The sequence below is a fragment of the Lissotriton helveticus genome, chromosome 12, assembly GCF_964261635.1.
Source record: "Lissotriton helveticus chromosome 12, aLisHel1.1, whole genome shotgun sequence".
NCBI classification, from domain to species: domain Eukaryota; kingdom Metazoa; phylum Chordata; class Amphibia; order Caudata; family Salamandridae; genus Lissotriton; species Lissotriton helveticus.
The window spans coordinates 731,700,509-731,728,270 of record NC_136073.1 but is presented as its reverse complement, the minus strand read 5'-3'; the positions used below and the strand labels follow the sequence as shown (position 1 = coordinate 731,728,270).

The following is a 27,762-nucleotide window of genomic DNA, read 5'->3' as shown; positions in this document are numbered from 1 at the left end:
AGTGTTAGGATTTGGTTCATAGTGGGTTTTCAACAGAAAGGTTTGCTCCCTCTGAGGTCAGGGGTCGCAAAAGAAGTGCCAGGAGTAGCCAGGAGCAAGCTAGAGGTCACAGCTGCGACCCCTGACTATACCAAAGTTCAATTTTCTCTAATTTGATCATAGAATTTTCTTTGCCACAGAAAATTCCTCACTCTCTCTGCTCTCTGACAAATCTGTACCTTCAAGTAATCTATGGTTTCAAAACTGGCCACTCTCCAGGGCCCTCATATATTGAGGGTGCATATTAGAGACGTCTCCTTTGGAAACCTGACCTCCATCCTCTATGACCAGCTACCATGCACAATTCAAAATACCGAATGTCACCTGAATTTCTGCAAGGCCCTTAAAACAGATCTCTTCTATGAATCTCCTTCCATCAGTGCCGTTCACTGCCTGCTGTTCACCCCACCCTTCCTTCTGGTTCTTGACTCTGTGCTTCTCTTTTCCCTCACCCAGCAGCTGAACCCAGTTTTGGTGGCAGGGTTGCTTATTAAATAAATAAATATTACAATTTAAATAAATAAGCAAAATGTCAATGACACTTGAACAGACAAATGGATGACTAAGGAATGCCTGAAAGCGCTTTGTTGTTTACATAACTGTGTGGATTTTTGGGCAAACATGAGGCAAAAAAGGCAGCATAAGCTCCAGGCCAGGCCTAAATATGACACATAGTGAAAGTAGTAAAAATGCCACCAGATGTTCCGGGGGAGGGGGGGGGGGGCTTAAACATTTTCTATTCCCAATGGCTTTGTCACTATATGCAATAGAGGGTTTGTCAATTGAGGGACTGACATGCAAAGACAAAAACACATCAAACAGAAATGTACAGCACATCCCTTTGTCTATTATTTAATTTGATTATATGTATGTATAGTTATATGAGTGTTTCTTGATATAAATATGTTTAATAATATGTACTTATGTATCTATATATATTTATTACTTTACTGCTACTGTAAAACAAAAACAAAAGTTCTCTAATGCACTTCCCTATAGTTGATCCTATGCCTCTCTCAATATATCCTCTACCTCCACTCTCTGACTCATCCCAAACCAAATTCTACTACCATGATCCCCAAAACAACCTTTTATAGACTCTTCCCTTCTCTATCCCTCCTTGGATCACCCCAAACCTCATTTTAATACTATGATATCCCAAACAATCATTAAAAAAAATTCCCTCACCTATCCTTCCGTTGACTCATCCCAAAACTGTTTTTACTAAGATCTCACTAATCCATTTGTAGAGACTCTTCCCTACTCCATTTCTTCTTTGACTCATCCCAAACCTCATCTTACTACTGTGATCTCCCAATAAACACTTTCTAGACTCTTCCTTTTTCTATCCCCCTATTATCCCTTTCAATCAAACTAACAGACTCACATGTCCACCACTCAAATTAAATCAAATTTCACTATACTAATCCACCACTAATTGTTTTTTGGTTTCATAATTGCATGCTACTCGCCGAAAAGCGATTTGTTACCTTGTCAGGGGTAGTAAGTGCTATATAAATCCAATTACAATTACAACTCCTCCAATTTCTGGATATTCCCACCCAGGAAATATTGGCTTTGGTACTTAACCTGAACATTAGAATAACCGTTGTCTGGCGAAACTGCTGCGAGAGACAGAAATAACAAGGCCTCGCCGGCTTTTTAACCACCACTGTACTTTTCCATGCTCTCTCAATTATATCTTTTGTAATTATGATTCTTGGGCGCCAGCAGCGCTGCTGGGAACCGAGAGACTGTCTTTAATGAGAGCACTCGCAGATTCGCCACAGGACACTTGTGGAACGCTCGCCTCAATAGGAAATTAAACACCACCATCTCATGCCCTCCCAGCCATTCAAGAGCGTTCTCATTAAATGCTTTACTTCCAACTGGCCTGCTAGCCCACCCCAATAGCTCATCAGTTCCTGTGTCAGTGGATGTACGCACACAGAGACCCTCCTCCTCGCAGAAAGATGAGACTTGAGGAAAAGGCGGTGGCTACTAAAAGTATCGACATTTCAGTCACACTCTGAAGTTTTTTTAGATATCTCTGCTGGCAACAGACCTAATGTGTCCTCCATAGCCCTAGAGTGGGACTTGAGTGCACCCATTGGCCATGATTTGATGGCTTTCTTTTCTCAGTTCCTTCCTCCTCATTCACTGGATTGAATTCCTATTCATGTGTCTGTTCTGTCTGAGTAGCTTTTGGTCTTTCTGTTATTTGATTGGATAAATTGGTGAGTCGCTATCTCTTAAATAATATGCCCGATGGAGGCACCCAGATTTGGAGGTCGGAAAGGTGTTGACCTCTTGTACTATGAGACAATAAGCCCCTAAAGACAAGATTCAATACAGCAATTTAAAATGCAGTCATTAACCTCATTGCTGCTGCCGACGGCCAACGGCCGTCGCATGCACTACCTCGGTAGTGCTGCGCACGTCCGTTGGCCGTCGTGGCCCCGCCCACTCAATAGAACGTTCCGCACAAGCGCGGAACGTTTGGTGCAATTAAGAGGTTATGAAACGACTCACTCAAAAAGGGAGTTTGAGATCAGAAATTTGAAACCATGATGGCCTATTAAAATGTGAGTGTAATACAGAAATTTGAAGACAAATAAGTGGAGTAGCAGTCTCACTGAATCAATCCAAGTACACCGGCATCACCAGTACGGGGCAAGGACTCTCAGGCACATAATTTAACGGCAGAAGGGAGAGCATTTCGGCCCCCTGCATTATTTAACACATACTTCGCTTCCGCAGCGCAAGACACCAGCATCACCAGTAAAGGACCAGGACTCTTAAGCAGGAGAAAGAGCAATTATGTCCCCAGTGCTCTTTAATACATGCTTCGCTTCTGCAGCGCCGGGCCCGTCTTCGCCCATCATAACTCGTAGAAGACTGGACCAGGCCACCCCACTGAATTACCAGGTATCACTTTGGGGGGTTGCTAGTTTACGCTTCTCATAGTAAATGTGAAATGCACAGACAGCCAGAAAGTTAAAAAGCATGAAAAATAACACAGTATGTCTGTTAGGGCAAAGCAGGCAAGCAAGCAATGCCTGCTTTGCCCTAACAGACATACTGTGTTATTTTTCATGCTTTTTAACTTTCTGGCTGTCTGTGCATTTCACATTTACTATGAGAAGCGTAAACTAGCAACCCCCCAAAGTGAAACCTGGTAATTCAGTTGGAAGCACGTGCTCCGAGGCCTTTCTTTGCTCGTGCCCTGGGATAATTGATAAGGAGATTCAATTAGTGGAACGGTCACTCTCCCTCTCTGCTTCTTCCATGGCCCCTGTGTCCCTTGGGTCAGCAGGTGCAGGCGGCCCCGGGAACTCAATTATGAGGCAGGTGCCTGCTCCTAATGGCGAGGGCCCAGTAAAAATGGTCAGGCAGGATCCACCTCTGTTTCCGCTATTTGTTCCCCTTTGACAGTAGCAGCAACCTCCGCCAAAACAAAACAAGCATCTGCAATGCAATAGGTAATGCATTTACACGAGTTTGGCTATTGGCATTGTAAATGACAATGTCTTTTATTTATGTTTTAATTTTTAAAAGATAAATTAAAGGCGTTGTCATTTACAATACCAATAGGTTAACCTATCACAAATGCGAGACCTTTTGCATTCCAAATGCTTGAAGGCATCGCTGAGTTGCCCCCTTCTGTCTCCAATGGCCCCTGAAGAGTTCCCCGTTTGCTACAAGTTAAATAACAAGCCGGTGGTTACAACTGCACACGAGAGACCCTCCTGCAGTAAGAGAAACTCATTAAAGAAAATAGTGCTTACAGAATAAAGAAGACGTACTGTCTAACAACCAAAGTGAAAAGGCCAGTCCTCATAGGAGGTTACAAATGAAGACAAGGTGGTACTAAGGAGGGACTAACAAGCCTAATAAGGAATCAGAAGGCAGCATTTACAAAGGACAATGACACAAGCCAATGACAAATATGGACCGAGAGTGGGTGGGGCTTCAAGTACATACTCCAATACAGCATGGGTCGCAGAGCAGCGCATGCGCTGTCCAGGCTCGACCTAAAAAGGAGGCTCAGAAACTACGTGCGTCACCAGACATCGCTACCCTGGTTTTATCTCTGTCCAGACATGGAGTTGACCTGGAAACCCTTAAGCTAGATACTGTCATTAAAATCAGGGAGAAACTTATGGTTACTCTGGACAACTGTCTTTACCCTTTAATTTCCTGTTCGGACAGAATTGAATCTTATTTGAAAGACAACGTTGTAACCATGATCAGGGTGGAGCAAATGTGATCCCTTTGGTGAGAATCACGACAAAATCCACCTTCCTTATTCTCCTATCCTCACCCCTGTCTCTAAAAATAGCATGGTGGTGTGGGTAGGGATTTTGGTCCATCATGAACTGTCGCCTTTGTCTGAGAATATAGTGAGGCGTGATCAACCCTCTGCGCTACGCAAATTCCAGGACCCTAGATTGGGTCCAACTCCTCCTGATACTCCAGAAGAAATGTAACTCCTTTGGTTTGTCACTTAACTCAGAGGCCTGTCCTTATGTATTGATTTTGGCAGTAGTGCCAAGGCTCCCAGGCAACAAGCCTGAAACTCCAGAGCAGCTCATGAATAACGTTATACACTGGCTGGACAGGAACACCGATAGGGTACGGGTGGTCAACGAAGTTTTGTTTGCACGCAGGGTGGGTTTGGTGGGCCCTATGGTAAATGAATTTGATGGTGATTGCATCATTGTGAATTTTTAAAAAACGTGGTGGTTTGTGGACTCCTTGCTGTAAGTGTTTTAATCTGGAATGGCTGCCCCAGGGTCTGTAAAAGTCCTTCCTCTGTTTTTTTTATAGGTGTCTGAGTGCTGCCAGGCCCTCACCTGGGCCGGGGGCTCGTCCTGTGTGTTCTCGTTCTTCGTCTGAGTGGGCAGTTCAGGCCCTTACTCAAAATCACTTTATATGACTTTCTAGTGTCCAGGAGTGCGAATGCTAGGGGTCTCCGCCTGAAGGAAGCCCTGATGGTTGTGAAGGTGAATCTCATGCGCGAGTAGGGCTCACTACCTCGTTTAAAACTACACTAGGTTGTCGTATAAAAGTGTTAAAAAACAGTTCCAATCAGTTCACTGAAGAAAAGGACATTAGAACTTCAGGGTGACGCCTGGACTAATATAGTTTATGGTTGTATAATGAAAGATGCTAAGCTTTTTTTGCCTAGCAGGCACCGTCCGCCACGTTAGGATGCTGCATCCCGCTAGCCCTTCCATGGCGGTCCCCCCACCATGGATTGGTTGGCGGAGATTGACTTTGAGGGCCCGTTGCGAAGGGGCAGATTGTTTGTGCACTTGGCGGGCACCTAGGGTTCACTGCCTTGTTGAAAACTACACTGGATTGTCGTATAAACGTGTTAAAAACAGTTCCAACATGATACAGGCATTTATTTATTTTGGTGTGGGATAGTATATTTAATTTGCTTATTATTAATTTTTATTTAAAAATAATACTTTTTTTGTGTGTTACTAATTCCAATTTCATGCTGCTTTTTGAATTCTTTGACAGTTTTTCTGACAAATCTCAAACAACAAATAAGGGGTTGGATGAGATGCTACCTGAGTATTTGAATGCCAAACTTGGCAATGACCTGACCTTTTTAGGAAGGAGAGTGGGGCCCCACCTCCCAGAGACAAGATCATTGGGGCTCTTCTTTGTCCCTCCATATTTACAAGTACGATTTGTGTAATGCAGTGGAGCTCATGAATGTTTCACATTTCAACATCCCTACTTATATTTCTGGAGAACGCCAGTCGGTGATTGATTATATATTTGTTTCTAGACCCCTGGTGCCACGGATTATTGGTGGAGCGATTGAGCACGGTGTCTTTAGTGACCACAATCCACTCAGTCTTGTGGTGGCAAACCCCAGTTGAGAGCCAGGCTGCTTTAAATGGCAGGCAGGGGTAATCTGGAGATAAAATCCCAGGGCAGAAGGTTAGTATGGAGGTGGCTAACAAGAGTCTGTCTAGTTTATGTATAGGGCGTCTACCGCTTATTGACATCTGCTTAACACTCACTTAAGAGTCAATTCAGTTGGCTGCATTATATGAAGATTTGGGCCGAGTTATTAGCTATCTTTTATTGAAATCGACCAGACATCAAGTGGGAGAGCCCCGATCAAGGTTTGACAGTAGCTGTAGAAGAGACTGCATCCAACTCCATTGGGCCCTTCAGACTGACCCCAGGGACCCTGCTCCTATCTCTAAGTGCAGGAAGGAGTATCAGTTCACTGAAGAAAAGGAAAGTAGAAGTTCAGGGTGATGCCTGGGCTAATTAAGTTTATGATTGTAGAATGAAAGATGCTAAACTTTTTTGGCATACTGCCAATAATCTGAGATGGGTGAAACATGGCCAAAAAGACTAGGGGGCATATTTACAAGCCCTTATCGCCACCAGAGCATCATTTTTCTTGATGTTGTGGTGGCGTTATGAGCTTTGCCTAAGGCATTGTTAAGCCACTTAACATAGCTTAATGCTGTCTTGTAAATAAGGCCCCCTTTCACGCTATACTTAGCGTGAATGGGGAGGGCAATGGGTGTTGCGGTGGGCGTTCCACCGCAACAACCATTTATTTGATGCTGCCCCGTATTTACAAGATTGGTGTAAATTTGAGGCAACACCAAAATTAATACCAAAAAACCTGGTCGTACCCTGGCGAAACGAGGCAAAATGCTTTATTTTTCCTCATTTTTGCTGTTTCTATGTGCGCTGCATTGTGCAGCACACATAGAAACAGCAAAACACTATTGATTGTTTATGTGCAGGAAGGTGTCCCTTTCAGCAAATATACAATCTTTTTTTTTTAAATGACGTGTTACAACTTCTATGTGTGCTGCATTATGCAGAAACAGTCTACGGATTTTCAGTGCTCCTTGCAGACTTTTACAACGTTGAGTGCTCCGCAGACAATGAAAAAAGGCACTTTTCAAACCTTATGCAGTAATTTGGCACCGTCTCTAGAAGGCACTGTAAGGCATCTGTCCTACCTTGTCATACGCTGGCCCCGAGTGGGGTTAATCTATGCTGACTGTTGCATTCGAGGTAGGAAATATTCTGCCCAAAGGTGCACAATCGTGTTGCCTGTCAAGCAATGATTCCTCTCAAATACCACCTCGTAATTTATACTCTATTTCAAGCCCAGACCCTGTCGCCACCGCCTGATTTTTTTCTCCATTTTTGCATTGTGGGGTATTTTAAATGAGTGTTTCCAAGCTGCTTTGGCATTTCGGACAGGGCAAGACGTGGATTACACTTTTTTGTGGCTTGTGTGTTGTAAAAAGCGGATTTTGTTGGTTTTTCTTGAATTGCTGTTTTGGTGTGCTAAAAGTTCCCAAGAAGCATGGTCAAGTGTGGACTAACTTCGCTTAGTTCCTGTCTGGAGTGTTTTTCATTGGTGGTGTCTGCTTGTGTACAGGTGTCAGCGGCGGTCCGTGCAGGTAATCCCGGTGGGGTGGGGTGGGGTGGGGTGGGATGGGGTAAGTCCACAGACGACGGAATAAGGAAAAATAAATAAATAAATCATTCCGTCATCTGTCGACATCCCCGCCTCACCGCGTTTACCTGCATGGACCGCTGCTGACAGGTGTGTGTCTGTTTGTATGCTTGTTTGTTTGTGTCCCTCCGTCCATCCATAAATCCGTCTTTTCAGCACCAAAAAACGAGACAATATGTTGACACCTGCCGTGGATGCTAAAGGACGTTAATGACAACACCCAGGACATGGATGGAGAGCTGCACAGAGAACTACACAGACAAACCTTTAGAAAAACACTACATGTAATGAAAAAGTCAACAAAGCAAAACAGTGTTTCAAATCCTGTGCATATTGTTCCACTCTAAAAGGTTAGGCTTTTCAAGAAAAGAACAGAGGGCCTGATTACGATGGCGGTTTAACCCGCCACTGGCAGGCTGCCGGTGGCGGGTTCACTGCCATCGTAAGGCCATTCCCCGACCGCCAGATAGGGATGGCGGGTGGTGTGCTGGCGGGCGGAAAGCCTGTCCGCCACTGGTCCGACAGAGGCAATCGTTACGATTGCCTGTCAGACCCACCCGCATCCCTAGAATGGTGGAGGTGCCTAGTAGGCGCCGTCCGCCACATTAGGATGCTGCATCCCGCCAGCCTTTCCATGGCGGTTCCCCCACTATGGAAAGGTTGGTGGAGATTGACTTTGGGGGCCCTTCCGCAGGGGCTGATTGTTTGTGCACTCGGGGGGCAGTTCCCTGCACCAGGTGGCAGGCACTGCATGGTGGCTGCCACATAGTGCAGGCAAATACACAACATGAATTTTTAGGTTTCGCATGCCGAAAGCTGCGCACCGCGCAGCTTTTCTGTGCAGGCGAAATGTAATGTTTACATTATGTGTGTGTTGTCCCACCCTCTCTTTCCATTGGCTAGCTCCAAAAATGGAGGCTAGCCATTGGAAGAGAGATCTGCTCGTCATTCTGCGAGCAGATTCGTGGGCGTTCCCGCGATTTTTACTCATCCCGCCCCTTTGCGATCGTCATGCGGCTGTGGTCGTGTTTTTTTTTGTTGGTTTTTTTTAGCTTTGTTTTCGCCATTTCGGAAGTGTCCTTTGCAGGGGTGGGTTGCGCGATGTCCCGCTCTCCGTTCCCGCCCCCCTCCCGCTGTCCGTGAGCCCGTTCCCGCCCCCCCCCCGCTGTCCGTGTGCCCGTCCCCCCTCCCGCTGTCCGTGTGCCCATTCCCGCCGTTTCTCCCTTCTCCGAGACAAACTCTCCGCTATCAGATACCGCCGCTTCTAGCTGCAAGCCTGTCTGTGTGCGGCGAAAGCCTGCCCCCCACAAGCCTCATTAGCTTTGGTGTGCTAATGCCCCTGCCCTCGGGGTGGGGGTTGCTGGGCCAACCCTAATCAACACAGAGCCCTGCAGCGGATGTTGGGGAAAGTGTCGGAGGGGTGTCCAATTCTTCGGTGGCCGCATCTGTAGCCGGACGCTCGGACGGAGCAGGGCTGAGAGAAGTGAAGGCGCTGGCCGGGCTCCCGTAGTCTTGGGGTTCTGAGATTCCCAGTTGTGGGGGAGGCGTCATTCAGCATTGGATCCGGGCTTAAGGAGATTTGGACAACGGAGATGTCTCATCAAAGAGAGGTGAGAGGACCTGCCCTCTGGAAACGCAGCCCCCCCCCTGTCCGGCAGACCCCCGCACTGACCCCTCAACCCTGCCTGGCCATTCTGAGCTCATTCTGTTCCTTCAGTCCCCCCAACTCTGTCCAGTCTCATTTCACTCTGCCTTCTCTTAATTCATTCTGTCCCTTCAGCCTCTAACCTGTCCAGTCTCAATTCACTCTCCCTTCCATCATTCTGCCCCACCTCATATCTCAGCCTGGCTCATCTGGCTCCGATAGGGTCTCCCGTCCCCCACTCTGCCTTCATACCCCTCTCCCTGTCCAACCAGCCTGTCCCACCAAACCCTTCTCCCGGATTCAGACCGCCGCATCATGCACATTGACCTGTCTGTCTTCTTTGACCTGCCCTGCACCATCAGATCCACCATCTGCCCGATCAGACTCCACCAATTCTTTAGTCAGACCCTCGTTGCCTCACCAGACCGATCGCCCTGACCTATTAGAACCCTGCCCCGCCGTTCGCCCAGCCTGTCCTCTCCAAGCCCATTCTCCATCATCAAAACCCCACTGTCCCCCGGACAGCACGCTGCCCCGTCAGACTCCCCTACCGTCTCCTCAGATTTCCCGCTATGGCTCTTTTGACCACAGCCTCCCTTCGCAGGTGACCCTCGCACCTCCTGCTCTTTACACGCATGAACCCCAAGGGACCTCAGTCAGCCTCCAGCACACCCCATTAGCTCCTAAGCCCGTACTTCACCTGCCCCCTCGAGGCTGTGTATGCCTCGTCGGTCTCACTACAATGGCATCTCCGTCTCTCCCCTCCAACCACGTCCTGCCCCTCAGACAGCTTCCTACACCTCAGCCTGCACCCGCGAGCCTCGGATTCCTGCGCAGGCCTCAGTCGGCCCACTCTACCCTCGGCCTTCTGCCCAGACACGCTTTGCCTCAAGGGGCAAGGGTTGCACAGCACAACAACAGCGAGATTGCTTTCAGACAGAGGCAGGATTAATGCACATTCTCCCTTAATCGTCAATCCTACACAAAGGGCCTGTAAAATATTTATATCCTGAGGGTAGCTTTGCTCTCTGAACCTGCAATATCTATAGAACTGGGGGAGTAGTGCTATACCACAGCCTGTAAAGTCCGTGCAATCTGAGGGACAGCTCCACCATCTGTGGCTGTGTGATTCATATAACTGAGAGATAGTTCTGCTGTCTCAGTCTGTAGAGTGGACAAGTCTGCCTTCTTCGTCTGTAAAACAAGTGCAACAAAGTGAAAGCTCTGTTGTCGTTTCTGTAACCTGAAGGATGGCCGCATAGTCGAGGTTGCTAAGGTGTTTGCAGCTAGGGCACTGTTTCCCCAACTTCTTAAAACCAAGACCCACATTTTAGCATGACAAACTGTCGATATCCTTCTAGCTTTTAGTGGACATGAGGAGGGTGATGTAACAAAAGCATGGTGTAGAAGCCACTGTCAATTTCAGAAAGCACATTTCCCATTGGAATGGTCACTACACTGCAGTTTTACTGATAAAACTATACTGAACACAAATGCTAATTTGTGGAAATCGGGGTTCACAGAATATCATGTGCCATCACCAAGAAAACGTGTCTTGATTTGTTTTGATTCAATTAAAATATTTGTTTCCACCACATTTCAGAATTACACAGAATGTGCTTCACTTTTGCTTTTGGAACTACTGAATATGTACAGTTCCTTTACAGATCGTTACATTTTGTTGTGCACTATGAAAAATGACAGCCTTTCCTTTCACAGTCTCTGTACCTCAGCAAGATTGTCACGTAATTCACTTTACATTTCTTTCTCTGACTGCAAATTGAGAGGCGTTTGTAAACACTAGACCCATGTAAAAAAACATAAGCAACAATTTGTCAGAAGACGTAGCCTGGCATTTGACCTTTGTCAGTGAAGCGGATAAATACAGAATTTATAAGCACCTTTATTTATTCCTTGGACTTTCACAACCCACCAAAAATCGTCTCAGAACCCCACGGTTTCGGAACCACTGACTAGAGAAATGCTCTAAGTGAGCAGTTGGACTTGTGACATCTATATGCTAAGAGCAAGGCCACTGGAATTATACAATATTGCACCCTTTTCCGCACAATTATGTAATTCCCAATAACCTATCATCTGCTACATAATTTGTACATTTTGATCCCAAAAATGTTTCTAGATCAAACAGATGAAAAGTAACTTAATATACAGCAGCCCGTATTGTGGTAAAGTGGAAGACCCTTTGCAAAGCGTGACTGGTCCCCTTTTAGTTACTTATTGCTGTATTTGGGTGATATACTGGTGGTAATGAGGCAAAAGTTTTTCCCACACAATATTAACATGTGTACACATGACAACATCATGAAGTAATGCGGCATAAAATGTGCCGCATTACGCCACATAATTTGCCTGTCTTGTCGCATAATTTATGATTTAGTCAACCCTGCTGCATTATGTGGGTCTCCCATATTATAATTCTAGCAGCTCTGCAATAGATAGCTCTCCGTTTGCAGCCATTATGATCTGTGTAACATAAAAGCTAGCTCTGCTATCTGAACATGTGAGTTAAGGGATCCTGAGGGATAACCTCTCTTCTCCATGGCGGGTCCTGAAGACGAAAACACCTCGGATTTTCTCCAGCTCGGGGTCCTCTAGTTTGAAGTCACACACCTCTTCTCTGTCGCGTGGTCCTTGTGTGAAGAGGGAGCACTTTTTTTTACTCCAGGGTAGCTCTACTGTGGCCTTGGGGCTAAAAGAAGCCTACCTCTTCTCCATGGTGGGGGTCCTCGGACATGAGGGGGTCGACCGTCTCTTACAGACGCGCAGGCTCGTGGGGCTGTGAAGGGTACTTGCTTCCCTGCCCCCTGGCTGTGCTTGCTTCCCTGCCCCCTGGCTGTGCTTGCTTCCCTGCCCCCTGGCTGTGCTTGCTTCCCTGGCTGTGCTTGCTTCCCTGCCCCCTGGCTGTGCTTGCTTCCCTGCCCCCTGGCTGTGCTTGCTTCCCTGCCCCCTGGCTGTGCTTGCTTCCCTGCCCCCCGGCTGTGCTTGCTTCCCCGCCCCCTGGCTGTGCTTGCTCCCCCGCCCCCTGGTTCCCCTTCCCCTGGCTGTGCTTGCTTCCCTCCCCCCTGGTTCCCCTTCCCCTGGCTGTGCTTGCTTCCCTGCCCCCTCGCTGTGCTTGCTTACCTGCCCCCTCGCTGTGCTTGCTTCCCTGCCCCCTCGCTGTGCTTGCTTCACTGCCCCCTCGCTGTGCTTGCTTCCCTGCCCCTTCGCTGTGCTTGCTCTCCTGAGTGTGTGTGTGGCTCTGGGTGGGTGTGTGTGGGTGTGTGTGGCTCTGGGTGGGGGTGTGTGGCTCTGGGTGGGTGTGTGTGGCTCTGTGTGTGTGTGTGTGTGTGTGGCTCTCTGTATGTGTGTGTGTGTGTGTGACTCTCTGTATGTATGTGTGTGGCTGTGTGTGTGGCTCTCTGTATTTGTAATGCTGTGTGTGTGGCTCTCTGTATGTGTGTGTGTGGCTGTGTGTGTGTTGCTCTCTGCATGTGTGTGTGTGAGAGCGACAGCAGTGTGAGAGCGACAGCAGTGTGAGAGCGACAGCAGTGTGAGAGAGACAGCAGTGTGAGTCTTCTAGGGAGAGCATGGTGTGTGGGAGAGCATGGTGTGTGAGAGGCAGCAGTGTGTGAGAGACAGCAGTGTGAGAGACCTTTTATTTATGTTTTGGTTTTTAAAACTTAAATAAACGCATTGTTATCTGCAATATCATTAGCTCAAACTCGCGTAAATACGCGACCTATTGCATTGCAAATGCTATAGGTCTCGCATTTCCGAGAGATTACGCTATTGGCATTGTAAATGACAATGCCATTTATTTATTTATTTTCAAAACCAACAAATAAATAAAAATTTGGTCATTTACAATGCCAATAGCTCTAACTTTTCAAAAGGCGAAACCATTGCATTGTAAATGCTTGTTAACTTTGCGGTGGGTGCTGCAGAGCGCAGCACCTGCTGCAATGGTAAACTTGCACAATGCGACCGCCACAGTGGCGGTCGCATTGTAATGTCATGTGCGGAACCGCCGACTCATAGGCGGCTGGTCCCAAAATCGATATGATGCCTCCATCGTAATGACTCCCAGAGATCTCAAGTTATCTTATGTCACATCTAAGCAGCTCATTCGGGCTGGAATTCTTTGCATTCTGGGTCTCCTAGCCCTGTATTTATAAAGGTAACAAACCTACAAGAAAGCAAATGAAAAAACACAGGACTAGATACGTTTTGTGTTTCTCCAAACGAGGGAGGTGGTGGAGAAATGCCCATGGTCATTATTTTCAGAGCCCCTGTTCCGAATTTGTTGTGCATAGAATTGTGCCAAACTCTGTTATTTGAAACCCATCAGATGAAAAAACTACTTTCCTCATGTTGTGACGGGTCTCGACAGCAGACTCATGAATCAAGCCCCATTAAAAATCTTGGGGTTAGATTTTCAAACATTTGCGCTGGGTTAGCGTCACAAAATGACGCTAACCAGCACAAAATGTTTTTTACCAGTTTATTTTCCAGCGCAAAACCAGTTTTACATTGGAAAGTAACCCTACAAGTAACGCAAAGCAGTGCGAAGCATTGCTTTGTGTTACTTAGCAACAAGGGGGCATTACATGGGTGTTCCCATGCAACCAACCATGCCTTTTGATGCAAAACTCTCTCTACAAACAATTTTAAACAGGGTTTAGTGTTAAAAGTTAACACCATCTGAAAGGAGATGTTAAAAGGAGAAATGTTTTAATTTCTCCTTTCTTTTTCTACTTTGCATACATCCTGCACTGTGCAGCACACATGCAAAGTGGAAAAGTGTTTGAACTTGTCTAGGCATAGTATTTTGTACAGGAAGGGTACATTTGCTGTACAAAACCTATGCTAGACACAGGCACGCACCTAAGCGCCAGGGCGCTAAGGTGCGTGCCAGTTGCTCGGCAGCTAATATCAGCACCGATCCTAGGTAAAGGGGAGGAGAGAGCCATATGTCTGTAGAAATGGCTCTGTCCTGCTCCCTCCCTGTCACACAGCACAGCACAGCCTCTATGGGGGCTGCGCTGTGTTGCATGCCTTTTTTGAAAACCTAGCCCTTGGATTCTTGCTCTTTGAACCAAATGCTTGTCAATTGCGAATTTGGTACAATAAGATGTGGCCATGTGTGGGCTATGCTGGTAAACTGAAGGGCGTGTGCGGTGGTGAGTTCCTTTCAGTCATAAAAGAGAGACTGGTGCCCCAGGTGTGTGTATGAAGACGACTGTCCTCAAAGCAGCCTCTATGAAGGCTGGCATGAGACACACGCTTCTCTATGAGAAGGTTCCCACCAGGACGTCCAAAAGCATTGATGATGACGGGCCACTGCTGGTTGGCGACCTGCTCATCTTCACCGTGCTCGAAGAACCCCACTGAGACGGAGTTGTAGCAAATTAATTTTGATGAGACGGCGCCATGGCATAACTCATCACTAATTTGATAAGTGTCCTCATCAGAGCAGGACATAGTTCCTTCCGGTGCTACGAACCGCCTACAGGGGCTTCCAGGCTGGCTTCACGTGTTGGGAAAAGAGCTGCCGCCTGCTGAGTAGCTCTGCTCTGAAATTACACAATGGCGAGAAGAGGATGTTCTCTGCTTTGGTACTTGAAACCTTGCGATTCAAGACTCTTGAGGGTGTAGATGTCGCAGCCATAACAGACGCAAACGTGAATAGCCGACTAAAGCGTGGCTGCAGGCCTTGATTGCGGCACCAACCAGAAGGGACAGTCTCCACTCCAAGAATTGATCTCTCTCTCTCTCTTTTTTAGATAGCAATTCTTTATTGAATTTTGGAAGAAGCTGAAGCTTACACGATGTATACATATATCACCACTTGTTACAATGCTGGTAATACTGTCAACTGCAGTCAATCATAACCAGGAACATTGAAAAAGAATCCAACAAGGGGCAAGGGTACAGGTGGATTATACCGGCCCCTCTCGCTTTCCCCCCGCAACATGGTCAAGGTGAGCATGTATGCACCTCTCATGTGACCATACCTCTCATGTCCTGATAGGGTGCTAGTGAGGACATAGTCACCCTCCCTTCAGTGGAGGCTTTCCCAAATATTCATCTCTTGACCATTAGTCTAGGTATTGAACTGGTGCTGTGGATCCATACACATTCTGTAAAACGTACTGTACATTATACAGGAGGTGTTTGTTGAAGTTAAATTCAGGTGTGCTCACATGAACTTAAATCACAGTTTTTCGGAAGCTGTTAGATCAACCATGAAGCAGTGGCACTATGTCAATTTTTGAGAATTGATTTCCTCCTAATCCATGTTTCTTTGGACTGACTTGTCCCCAGTATCAGAAAAATTTCCCATCAGCCATAACTGTCCTTGATATTCATAGTGTCGTAGCAGCATGTACCCTCTGTATTACAGTGACATGCACTACTTATTAGACCCTGAAACATGGATGTGGGCCTTTAATATCCTAAAATTTAGTGGTTTCTTAAGTATATAGACAGTAAAAGCAGTGCTTAGTTTGCAAAAGAATAAGGAAGCCTGCGACCGTTGCTATTAAATGTCGGCATGGTGATTACCAAGGCTGCTTCATCTAATGCCTCTTTAGCCCACCACCAGACACCCCCTGCCCCTTTATCTCACTCTTGCTTTCACCCTTACACATGGTTTTCCAATCTTTCTTTTTCTCTATTTTTCCATCCTGTGTGTTTTCTCTCTCTTGCTCTAGGTCAAAGTCTGATGAGCCAGTCACCAAAAAAGAGTACCCTTGGGACCCAACTGCTACCACCGGTTCAAATTAAGCACCGAGTAAAAGTTCTTAAAGGTGACTGCTCAAGAGATATATCCACTATTAGGTGCCCAGGCTGCACTCTAACTTTAGGAATCATTAGAGATCTGCCTCTGACTAGCAGATCACTCCAAGATTGCTTACTCCACATTTAGGGCCTCACCTACAAGAAAATGGCACAGTGCTAAGCCGGAAGGCATTTAGCTGCCTCGTGCTGCGTCATTTTCAAAGCACAGGGGTACGTCGTATTAACAACAATACATGGCACACAATTGGCTGCCATGTGCCAGCGCAGGCACCCTTGCGTCATTTGGCAGAGGTGCCTGTGTGGCGGGGATAAATGTTTATGTGCAGGAAGTGGAACCTTCCTGCACAAAAACAATAATTAATTATATTTTCCTCTTTCTATGCATGTTGCAGACTGCAGCACACACAGAAAGAGGAAAAAATGAGGAGAAATACAATTGGTTGATAATTGTACCACCATTCTATTCAAGTAATGGTAACACCTATGAAACTACTGTTATCAACATCATGATTCAGTCTCCCTGTCTCTCCTTTACCCCACACCCTTCCCAATTTGGTATAATCCTGTCCTAGTGACTGTTTGGAATTTTAGCACAATGTACTCCAGAATCAGAGACATTTTAAGGCATGGGCAAAGTGGGCAGTTGCCCATGGCACCCACCCTCCAAGGGCCCTCTGGAAAGTTAATTTTTGCTCTATCTCACATCTGTCTTCTTTCTTCATCTCAACTTTTAACATATTATTCAATATACTTTGCATCATGGGGTTTAAATGAGCAGAAAATGGGCAAAAAAAAGTCATAGCTGTCCCAGACAGGGAGCCTTCAAGGTATCTCTTGCCCCACAATCATTAAAATGCCACTGCCCAGAGTTATTCTGAGGGGAGCTTGGAAACAGTTGGATTACAGATTTCTCTTTATATTTCAGCGTTCTTTATATTGATATCACTGGCCCTAAAATGCATATTAAAACAAACTAATACTTTCATTTATTAATACATGCACAGTCGACCAAAAGACAGTTTCTTGACTCTTCTGGTTGGAATCTTTTGGGGAGCATTTATTCCTAAAAATTCAATAAACTACCTTAATCATTGTGTAACAGGTTGCACACTGAGAGTCTTCCATTGTTCCTTGTGTTTTTCAAATAAACAGTAGTTAGGGTCTACTTACCACACACATTGACAGACTGTGTTAGCCAATGAAATATAAACATTGTGCTATTTATGTCTCCTTATTGGACCCAACATGTATTTTGACTTGGATTCTGGATTGCTCAACTTAACACAGTGGAAGGATTGTAAAGTTCTGTACTGTTGTTCCATGACACAATATAGTGATGAAAGTGGTCCATACATTAGAGCTCTTGACCTCATTCCATCACAATATCAAGGTGAAAGGGACATGGAAGAGTTTATGTTGGAATCAAGACCCGATTAAAAGACTTTTCCATCTTACTAGTGTTAGGGCCAAAGTTTATCATAGCATGGATCTAAAGTTCTGTCTTTTCAGATTCTGCCTCTCGAGGAAGTGCATCAAAGTGGTCACAAGCAGCAGGTAGGACTTTCCACAAAACACCTACATTAATAAAGGCTTTGGTTCGTTATATTGAGAACTGAGGAAGTCGACAACAGGAAAGTCACTGTAAAAGAAGAAAAGTGTTGAAGTCCTGGATAACACAAAGCAAGAGTAAAGTGATATAAAGTTAGACAAGGACGAAAGAATCCCTAGGAAGGTTTATACCATGGGGTTGATCTGACAACTGGATGATGCTTAGGGGTCTCACCTTCAAAAACGGTACCTTGTACTCAGAGTAGAAACAGAGGTCCTGGCTAAGATTGTACTTGCAGTTGTAAGAAGACAACGGCAGATAATGCAATTGCAGTAACAGGCATTGGCATAGCCAATAGGTCTCGCTTTTGGGACCTTATAAGTATTTAGTTGTGCAGCACAATATCCTTGGTGCAACAACATCAACTGTTGCATGGCTAAACACTTACAAGGTCCAAAAGGTGAGACCTATTGGCTATGCCAATGCTTGTTAAAGCTTGACATTCCCACAGGACCACGAGACAAGCCACTGACGGGCTGACACACCTCAAGTTGTGAGACAGATGAGCTTAAAGTTCATTCTACCACATACCTTTGTTGCAGCCATCTCAACCACAGAAACATGAGAAACTTGGTTATCTCATGCACTTTTAAATTCTCTGTTTGCTGTATTACCTATGAAGCTGATCGATTAATTGCAACTCTAGGTAACAAAGTCATTGTACAAATGTGAACTGCAGGACCAAAATCAGTCGTACAAACACTTCTATGGCTTCAGGTACTGTTGTGCGCGGGGTTATTATTCCACTCTCCTCTCTCGTAGAACAAACACCCTGCCTCACTACAATATAACCGATTCAGAGGCATGTCAGTTTCAGCAATTTTTCCATTAGACACTACATGTTCTTTGCATTACGAATTGGCACAGTTCAGATATTGTTGAAAATGATAGGTAGCGGCCACTGGCACACCTGTTAAATCTAATTGTAAATCTTTGTATCAAATGTATTCAAGGTTTTCTCCTTGGGCGTGCCCTCCTGTACCATAGGGCTGCCTATCCCTATGTGAGTAATAATTATGGACAATGGTACATGATAAAGTATCGCAACCTTACAGGAGGCACAGCTATCTAATTATCTCAACTCCTATTCTTGTTTTAAAGAATTCTTCTTTGCACATTTGAAGTTTGTTTTCATGTACTTTTCATATTTATTCATAAATATTTACTTTAGAACTTCATTTTTTTGATAACTGTTCTGGTTCAAATCATATTTGTTTTTATCTTACTTGATCTCATTCCAATGTAATTTCCATCATTACATATGAATATGCACTAATATTGTTATTCATACAAATGTCATAAACACTTTTCGGCGATAGTTGTGACAGTTCAGATATTGCCACAGATGCATGATGCCCATCACGATAAAAAAAAACGTTTTGAAAACGAACTCTGTCAAAGCCGCAAGAATGTTGCAACTGCTCACATCTGTAGATGGAAGGTCTGTGGACTCGAAAGTTGACTTACTGCTGTTTGCACTTTTTCTTTTATGCTAATTCAAAGTTATCACCAACTCCATGCTGAATCCCTTTCCAGCAACACCCTGCCTGATTGGGTGTGCCCCTTGTTTTTGAGAGGGAGATGGAAGAAGAGCCATCCGTTGCTCCATCGCCTTTAACTTAGAGGGGCTGACCGCCTCATTTGCTGCCACCAATGGAGATGAAGCTACGACTTCTCCAGCCTGGGAGTTGTTCTCTGATAATTTCTGAAAGAAAAATTGCATTTTCCCCCTTTTAAGACTGGCTAAATGGGGGGCATGGTTCCTCAGCAGGTTGGCTTTGGTCTTCTGACATAGTCTGGCGGTTAGTGTAAGGCCTGATCATCACATTTATGGTGGTTATCGCTTACCAAAGTTATGTTCTGCAAAACAAGATATGGGTCAAGAAAAGCCTAAGCCTTCTCTTCCATGAGGCATCAGTCCTAAGGACCAAGGCACTAGATCAAACCTAGACAATGCCAACTATCAGAAAGATCAGGAGAATTCATCTAACAACCCTCAATCCAAATGACAGTGTCCTCACTAGATAGTTTGGATATCTACCCATATCTCTAGTAACTGCAGGATCCTTTACTTTGTTTAGACATTTAAAAAATATTAATGAGTCTTACTCCTTTTAAGACTATCCCCATTTTGGCTGAAAACATTAGGGAAAACAAAGGATACTGCATATGCACTTTACAAAGAAAATGCACTAATATTCATGTACTAATTGACTGCCCTCTTCTATCAATTAAGCATTGGAAATTTTTAAGAAGATTTTTTTAAAATATGGGTCAATATCTCGCCTTCTTGCAATCATTGTTTTAGTGAGTATTTGCTTCTTAGATATAATTGTGGCTTTGGAGCGATTTTAAAGATCATGAAGACAAATGGATTGTCACAAATAAAAAATTTAAACTGATTTTAATGTATTTGTTTTTTTGAAAATTGATGTTTTTAACTAGTGTTCATTTTTTCGAAGAAATTGTGGGTTTGGAAGGCTTTCTGTGTTTTACGAGAAACATGGACAGTCATGAATTAATTCCACAAGAAGCATATAACTGTATGCAATTTGAGAGCGTGGCGTTGATTTGTATTGGTTTTAAGTACTTAGGCCCAAACAAACCCATAATACATTTTTTTTTTTTAAATGAATCTTTGGAATTCATTCATCTAGAATTCTTCATTCTCGCGGCTCTCCAGCCATTACAACACGCTAATTTAAGTGGCTGGGCCAGATTCTGGAGTCATTCCATTCACTTGCTCTGCCATTTGAAAGTCTTCGTCGGGTGACTATTGTCCACTAGAGAATAGCTAGGGAAGGCTTGCATGCTCTCTCTGTAGGATACAGCATAGTATATGTCCCTACAACTGCCATCTTAACTTGAAAAATTCGTTAAAACTAGGAAAATGTATCAGACTTCACCTGCTTTCCTTAGTCACATTAACATTTGAGTCAAAGTCTTTAGAATGCAATTTTATTTCTTTTTACACATATCATGTTTATAAGGGGTGGGAATGTAAAACTACTTTATGAATCCAATACTGCATCATGAGAGAGATTTTTCTTGTCAATGTATTTGTCGCTTCTGGACCTGATTCACCCATTGCTACTTATGTTTTATAGATGAAGAACACTTATCTGAACCTCAGAGCATATATCAAGGAGATTTTCCAAAAGAATGCCTCAAGACGAAGGTCTCTGGCTAGAAAACTGAAAAACGATGCGCATAGTGATCAGCCCTCCACTTCAAAAGGCCGAGAAAGGAAAGACCTCTGTCTGGAAGAAATAGCTATGAAGAAGCATGGAGACGAGCCCTCTCAAATGCCTGATAAGGATGTGCAAAAAAGCTCTGATGAGGAGGAGAAGGAGAAGGAGGTGGAGGAAGAGGAGGAGGAAGAGGTGGAGGAGGTGGAAGAGGAGGAAGAGGAAGAGGAGGGGGAGGTGGGGGAGGAGGAGAATGAGCTAGAGGAGGATATTCAACTCACAACAGGGAAGATGCTAATGACAACACAACTTCAATATCACCCACACAACTCATTTTAACAAATCTTTGAGAAGCTGAAAATGTTGTAATACCCTCTTCCCCATCATCATCATCATCTGAAAAGGAAGACTTTGACAAAACAACATAGGCACAGTGGCACACTATTGACTAAGTCTTGGAAGATGGGGTTGGGTGGCGCTACTATATACTTCTTGATGTTTTGCCCACTTTTAAGTTACGAGCAACCGATGTACGATATATATTACTGCAATGTCTTCCTCTTTTGAATAAACTGCTATGCATCACACAGGGATTGGCTGGAATGAATGCATCAAGCTTCTCCAAAACAAATTTAAAGGCATATTTTCTCAAGCTGGTTAAGTTTTTGAAGTATGATTTTACCTTTGCTAACTTTCTATCATACCGTAGCTAAGTCAGCACAAGTGTCCACAATATGTCTCCTATGCACTTCTTTGATCTTCAAACCACCCTTACATTTATCTCCCATCCATCCCTTTGCATTATACAGGTCTGATTGATAGTCAACTCTGATTAATAGGCAGGTATGTAGTTCCCATGAGATGCTTAGATGGAAATGCAAACTTTACGCTTTATTGAGATCTCAGTGGTAGATCCTTGGTGTGACTAAATGGGTGTCGTTCAGGGCTGTCTCATAAATCATTTGCAGAGCTCTATACAACACAGAACTTCAACATTCAGATGTAAATAGTGTTCTTGTATCAATTTTCATATATTTCCTTCCTTCTAAGGACTTTTCCCCAAGCGTTGAGTTTTTTTTCAAATTTGTTATCCCAACTTAAACGCAAATTCTTCTGTGTTGCCCAAACAGGATTTCTGGAAAAATTGTAATGAGGACAATAGCAGCACTGAAAATTGGAATGTATTGTGGCAGTGATTCAGGAGAAGTTGTACCACTGTACGACTAGTAGAGGGTTATGAGTTAGATGGGCAGACAATTCTCAGCAGTCTGTTGGGCTTGAGAATACTGAGGACAGTTTGTGTAGTCATGGCACAACAACACCGGGGCGTTTTGGTGATGGGGAAAGATAAAGCAGTGAGTTCTCCCACAGGACACAGGATGTAGGATGCCTAGGAACTCTACACCCTTCTGCAATGAGAAATGTAGGCTAAGAGTTGGGGCACGGCACCCTACCGACATAAGGCACAGGGGCATAGGGGTCATGGACAATGCCTGGAAACAGAAACAGGAAGGTCGTTGAAGGTCTTTAGATACCGCACATAATAGTGTTTGCGTCATGTAGGTTATTAGTCACAGGTAGAGTTGATCAAAATGCGGACAATAATGAGAAAACAAGCAATTTATATCAGACTCACTAATTAGTACTTAATTTGAAAAACCATATTTGAATACAGAGGCCAAAGTGTTTCTTAGGAGCCCTCTGCGGACCTTCCAGTATTGCTAACTGCTAGGTCTTGTTTCCATCTCATGCCGTTTTCAACAGCCACCGTACACTTTCTGGTGCTTTGTGTCATCCTTACAGTTATCTTCGTCTCGCAGGTTCTTTTTCATCCCTGCCTTTCTCCCTTTGTCGCTGCTTTTCCTATCTTTCGATCCTCCATCTTTCTCCCCTTTTCAGTCTTTATTTCTTAAGCTCCGGTCAAAGTCTAATGATGAACAATAAGTCCTGCTACCTCGAGGCTGAGCGCTGGTGCTCACCACTGGTTAAGATCAGTACAAATTAAGCTTTGTAGCCAATTAATATTCATGCAACTGGTTTATGCCAAAACTGAAGATCCAGATTGTGCCCTAATTAATTAGTCTAAAGAAAGCTTGATAAACTCAGCCCACAAACAGAAGAGAGGTGTTCCTCTACCTTCTCTTTACTCAGATCCATCAGATAAGGAGAAGCTCTACACAAACAAGGACTTCCGCTCCCATGGGCTCTCAGTAGCCTCGTACACGTCTCTCCCTTGACTATGTGCCCTTCTTCCAGTGTCTTTAGTCCTTGAAGCCCCGATTCCCATTAAAGAGGGGCAACTGATGAGAAACAAATGGATGAGGCCAACAATGCTCCAGAGCGTCCTATCCATCCACTCTCTCTCAGTGGCAGCTGACATGGATCCGGTTTGCAAAGCAGGGGGGTGGGGCATATAAAAATAAAAATAAACTTAACTTATCACTGCGTCTCACCTCCATCGTCTCTCCGTGTCTCTTACCGAAAGCAGTAAGCACACAGGCTCCCCTAAGCCAATCACGATTCTGCCGTAAGCAGTGTCGTGATTGGTCTGAGTATTGTGGTTCGGTGCTCAGACAGGGACTATGAACCTGCGCATTTTCTCCACCAGACTGTAACACAGCCTGGTGGAGAACATGCAAGTGCACTTGACTGTTTGACCAGCCCAAGACGGCTGGCCAAACCGTCATGCGCACTTACAGTGTGCCCACCACTCCTTCCCCTGTTCTGTGAGCAGAGGAGCCCATCTTCGCCCCGCAAACCTGCCTCAGCAGGAGAAAATAAAGATAATAATATTTTGTTATTATCATTTTATTTTTCATTTTTTACACTAATTAAAAGCAGTGGGGCAACACTCCTCTAACTTAGCGGAGGAGCCGCCACTGCTCTCTCTCCCTGTCTCTCTCACTATACCTCTCCCTTTAAGTGACTGGTCTCGCAAAGTCTCTTCCCTGCTTTATTTAACCAGAAATGCTTTATTTGTAAAACAAAAAAATGCATGGGTCCCAGGCTTATCATGGGACCTTCAGAATACAAAAAAGGCCTTGTTTTGATTCCAAGGTTTACATGCCTTTTTCTTCCACCACCCTAAAATTCCAGTCTCTTTAAATCCCTCTCACAGGTAGTATTTCATTCCCCCTTTATTCTCCTTTTGTCACTGTTTTCCATGCTTTCTCCCTTGGCTGCCTTTCTCTTTCTTGCTCTGGGATCAAGGTCCCCAAATATGATTGCCGGTGCCGAGCACCTGCAAACACCTGCCGCAAATTAAGCCCTGTGAAACATACCCACTAAGGTCCTTTAACACAGCTTTGTGAAGTTCTCGGGAAAAAGTGCAACCCTACAAACTTGGGAACTTTTAGGATTCCCCCGTATTTGCATTAACAATTAGGCTTTTGCCACAGTTTCTGTCACAAAAGTAAACTTTGCAGAGAAAAATCCTGAATGTATTTTCCATTTTGTCTGTGTTCCGTCATTTCATCATAGTGAAAACCATCTTTCAACGGGTTAAAAATGATTTTACAATGCACAGAATAACGTTGCACCTGTTAAGGCAACCTGAAACCGGGAAACTTCTTACAAAGTTTATGAATGGTGAAAATCAGACACTTTGCACATGCCGGGTGTTGTTGGTGCAAGCTGTGGACCACTATGGATTAAACATTAGGTCGCAGTGTGTCCTGACAGTAATCAAGCACCCAATTAGGGTGGGCATTTGGAACATGCTGTTAAATACGGATGTAATGGTATGCAGTTACCGCCATGTTTAAAGGTTCTGTAGTAAGGATGGGGAATAGCAGTGTGGAAGCGTTGGTAAATACAGCACTGTAATTTTCACCAACGTGTAAAAGAGATGAAGTGACAAAAACTTCCAATAATTTAAGTTAGGATATTTGTACCCCTCTACTGGGTTCTAAATCAGCTCCTACAGGACTGCTTCTAGGCAACCTTAAAAACCAAGGAGCTCTGGCCAGACAAGTTGCACCATCCCACCACCTGAGGAACATAAAGTGGACTATCAGAGAGTCAATAGTGAGTCAAGAACCCTCAGAAACATACCACCTGGAAACACTGTGAACATTTATAAACTAATGTGTCTGCTTGTGATTTGTGAAAAATGTGGTATGATGGTTAAACTCGTCTGTGCACATGCCCACATTTGGGGCCATATTCACAAATCTTTGTGTTGGGTTTGCATCGCAAAAGTGACGTAAACCTGTTCAAAATGTTTTTTGCTCGATTCACTTTTCTTGAGCTGGAAAATTGCGTGCAAGTAACATAAAGCAGCGTTAGGTGTCATTTTGCGTTATGCTGCATCAAGAGAGTGTTCCATGGGTGTTGCATGGGCGTTCTGATGAAAGCACAAACTTTTATTGCCACAAACCCAATATATTAACAATAGTAGACAGGGTTTTACACCAAAAACTTATGCCACTATGAAGCACGATTTAAAAAGGCGCAGCACTTTTATTTCTTCTAACTCTTGCTGGTGTGCAGGTGTGCAGCACCGTACAGCACACATCCGAAGTGGCAAAAGTTGTAAAGTTAGTCTAAGCATAGTATTTTGTACTGGATGGCTGCTCTTCATTTTCTAAACCTGTGACCATTTTGTATGAGTTCCTGAGAAAAATACCTTACAGCAATGAAAAAGGAAAGTAGTTGTGAGTAGAGGTACGTGGGGGAGTGTAGGCCAATCCATGTAAGTCAAACACAGGGTTTTAGCGCTGAATGAAGTGCAGTCTGTCTGTGTTGATGCAGTAGCATTCAACTTACTCGCAAGCACCATCAAAATGCATTAGCCTTGATTACTGCTGTGGAGTGTAATGCTAAAAGTGGTCTTTTTGAGTGAAAAAAGGATTTGAGGACCTTCGATTTGGGCAATGGGGTTTTGTATCCAATAGTTAATAGAAACACAAGTAGCTAACGCATGTTTGAATGAAGATTTTCCTTTAACAAGGCCAATCAATGCCATAAGGACATTTCCCTTTTTGTTTGTGACCATCATATATTAGTGTTTATCTGCATTTCTCGTTATGACACATGTATTTCTCTGCATTTAATTCTACCCCAACATCTACAAATTCTAAAAACATAGTAATTGACAGTGCTTGGAGACTGGTGCAGATATGAGTTGGGTAAAGGAATAAAAGAACATTTTTGAGACAGTGCCAAAACCAGAGGAGAATCACATAAGGAATTTATTCCACCTAAGGTATACTACAGTAGAGGAAATGCTGCGCGTGGACCATTCTTAATATTAGGTGTTCCTTTAAAAATCCTTTTCCATTAACATTCAACTCTAAATCAGACCCTTGATATCATGTAGTAACACAATCATGTTGCTTATTGTATTTTCATTTAAAGGTATTCACTTCTCATGTTGTTAACATAATGTCATTATGTAAGTGTAAACAGTTGAAAAACTTGATGGAATTGTTAATGTTCAGATTTTGCATATCACAGATCTGAAGAGCATAACATTTACTATAATAAATAATAGTTTCTAATTCAACTGTATGTGTTCTGTTCAGCTTCTTACCACAACAATGTTAAACAAATTATTAACTTACTTTTGTAATATTACCAGCATCCTTCCTTGTTATGTGAACACTTTCAAATCCCTCATCTATTGTCTTTTCCTTTCTTCCCCTTTTCCCTTCCTTTTGCTTGCCAATGATTGATTGGCTGCTACACTGCTCTTAGAAATTAATGGCGCACTGGTTGTGGAATATGGCAAGTTCCATTTTATGAGTTACTTTCGCAAAATGATGCAACATTAATCGATCAGTGCACACATCCCATTTTAAGAATAATGTGGGGCATATTAGCAAGGGCATCTTCGCCGCTTTAGCGGCATTTTTTGCCGCTAAAGCAGCGATATTTTAATCTCCCTATCAGCAAGCTGTCGCTAACAGCTGTTAGCGACAGCTTTCTGGCGAAAGCGACTGTTTCAAGGGCCGCTTTGCATGTCAGCAATATTCATCGCTAATGACATGCAAAGTAGGCGGTCCCGACCAAAAGACCACGGAAAAAGCCCCTAACAGGCCTAACGCCTATTAGCAATGAGGACCCGGGCCGGGTTAGCGATTAAAAAAGTTGCGCTAACCGGGGTTATTGTAGGAATTTTTACACCCGCTAAATTCCTGACTTAGCCATTATCCTCAATGGGAGGTGGATTCTAAGGCTGAATCCCCCCCCACCCCCCCAGTGCCTATTGGCAAGCTTTAGGTTAGCGATGAAAGTTTTAGCGCTGTTTCACTTGTGTTTTAGGTGGATTTTGCCGCTATCGCTAGATTTTCTATCGCATTGGAGATGCACGTTGGTAATAGCACACTATCTCCGCGATAGGATCCAGCGATAGACTGCGATAAAAAAATATGCGCTAAGCGCGATTAGCAATATTAATCAAACGCTCTAGCTAATATGGTCCAGCGTGTTTCTTTAAGTCCTCTGTATATTTGGTATAATACGTTAAGCTTAAGAGAAACCCGCATAATTTTATTTGCAGAAACCTTGCAAAATGCCCAAAAAAACACTAATAAGCATTTACAGTGCAACGGTTTCGCCTTTGTAAAAGTTTGAGCTATTGGCATTGTAAATGACAAATTTTGTATTTATGTGTTGGTTTTGAAAGCAGATAAATAAATGGCATTGTCATTTACAATGCCAAAAGCTTAATCTCACAAATGCGAGTCCTATTGCAGCTGCATCAGACCCCACTACACATCTATCCAGCACTACAACACACGTGCAGCTGTGTCACCATTAAAGTGTTACAAAGCACCATAGACAACTGCACCAGCCATCGCACCCAGAAGGAGCCCCAGTCAGCACCCCCAGCTATGCACCAGTGTTCTTCCACTGCACAACACCCCATCTGTGCACTAGTGCACCAGCCATCGCACCCTGCAGGAGCCCCAGCACCCCCAACAGCTTCTAAGCAGTCTAAAAACTTAGCAGCTCTAAG

General features: G+C 44.2%; 1 protein-coding gene across 1 annotated transcript in view; it reads left to right on the top strand.

Annotated features, from left to right (window-relative positions):
• LOC144798650 (uncharacterized) overlaps positions 1–26,307 on the top strand; it is a 586,698-nt gene extending 560,391 nt beyond the window's left edge. Inside the window, exon 7 of the mRNA XM_078669633.1 lies at positions 20,721–26,307. Coding sequence (XP_078525759.1) covers positions 20,721–21,140 — 420 coding nt within the window. The 3' untranslated portion in view covers positions 21,141–26,307. The remainder of the gene's footprint in view (positions 1–20,720) is intronic.
• The last annotated feature ends 1,455 nt before the right edge of the window (positions 26,308–27,762 follow it).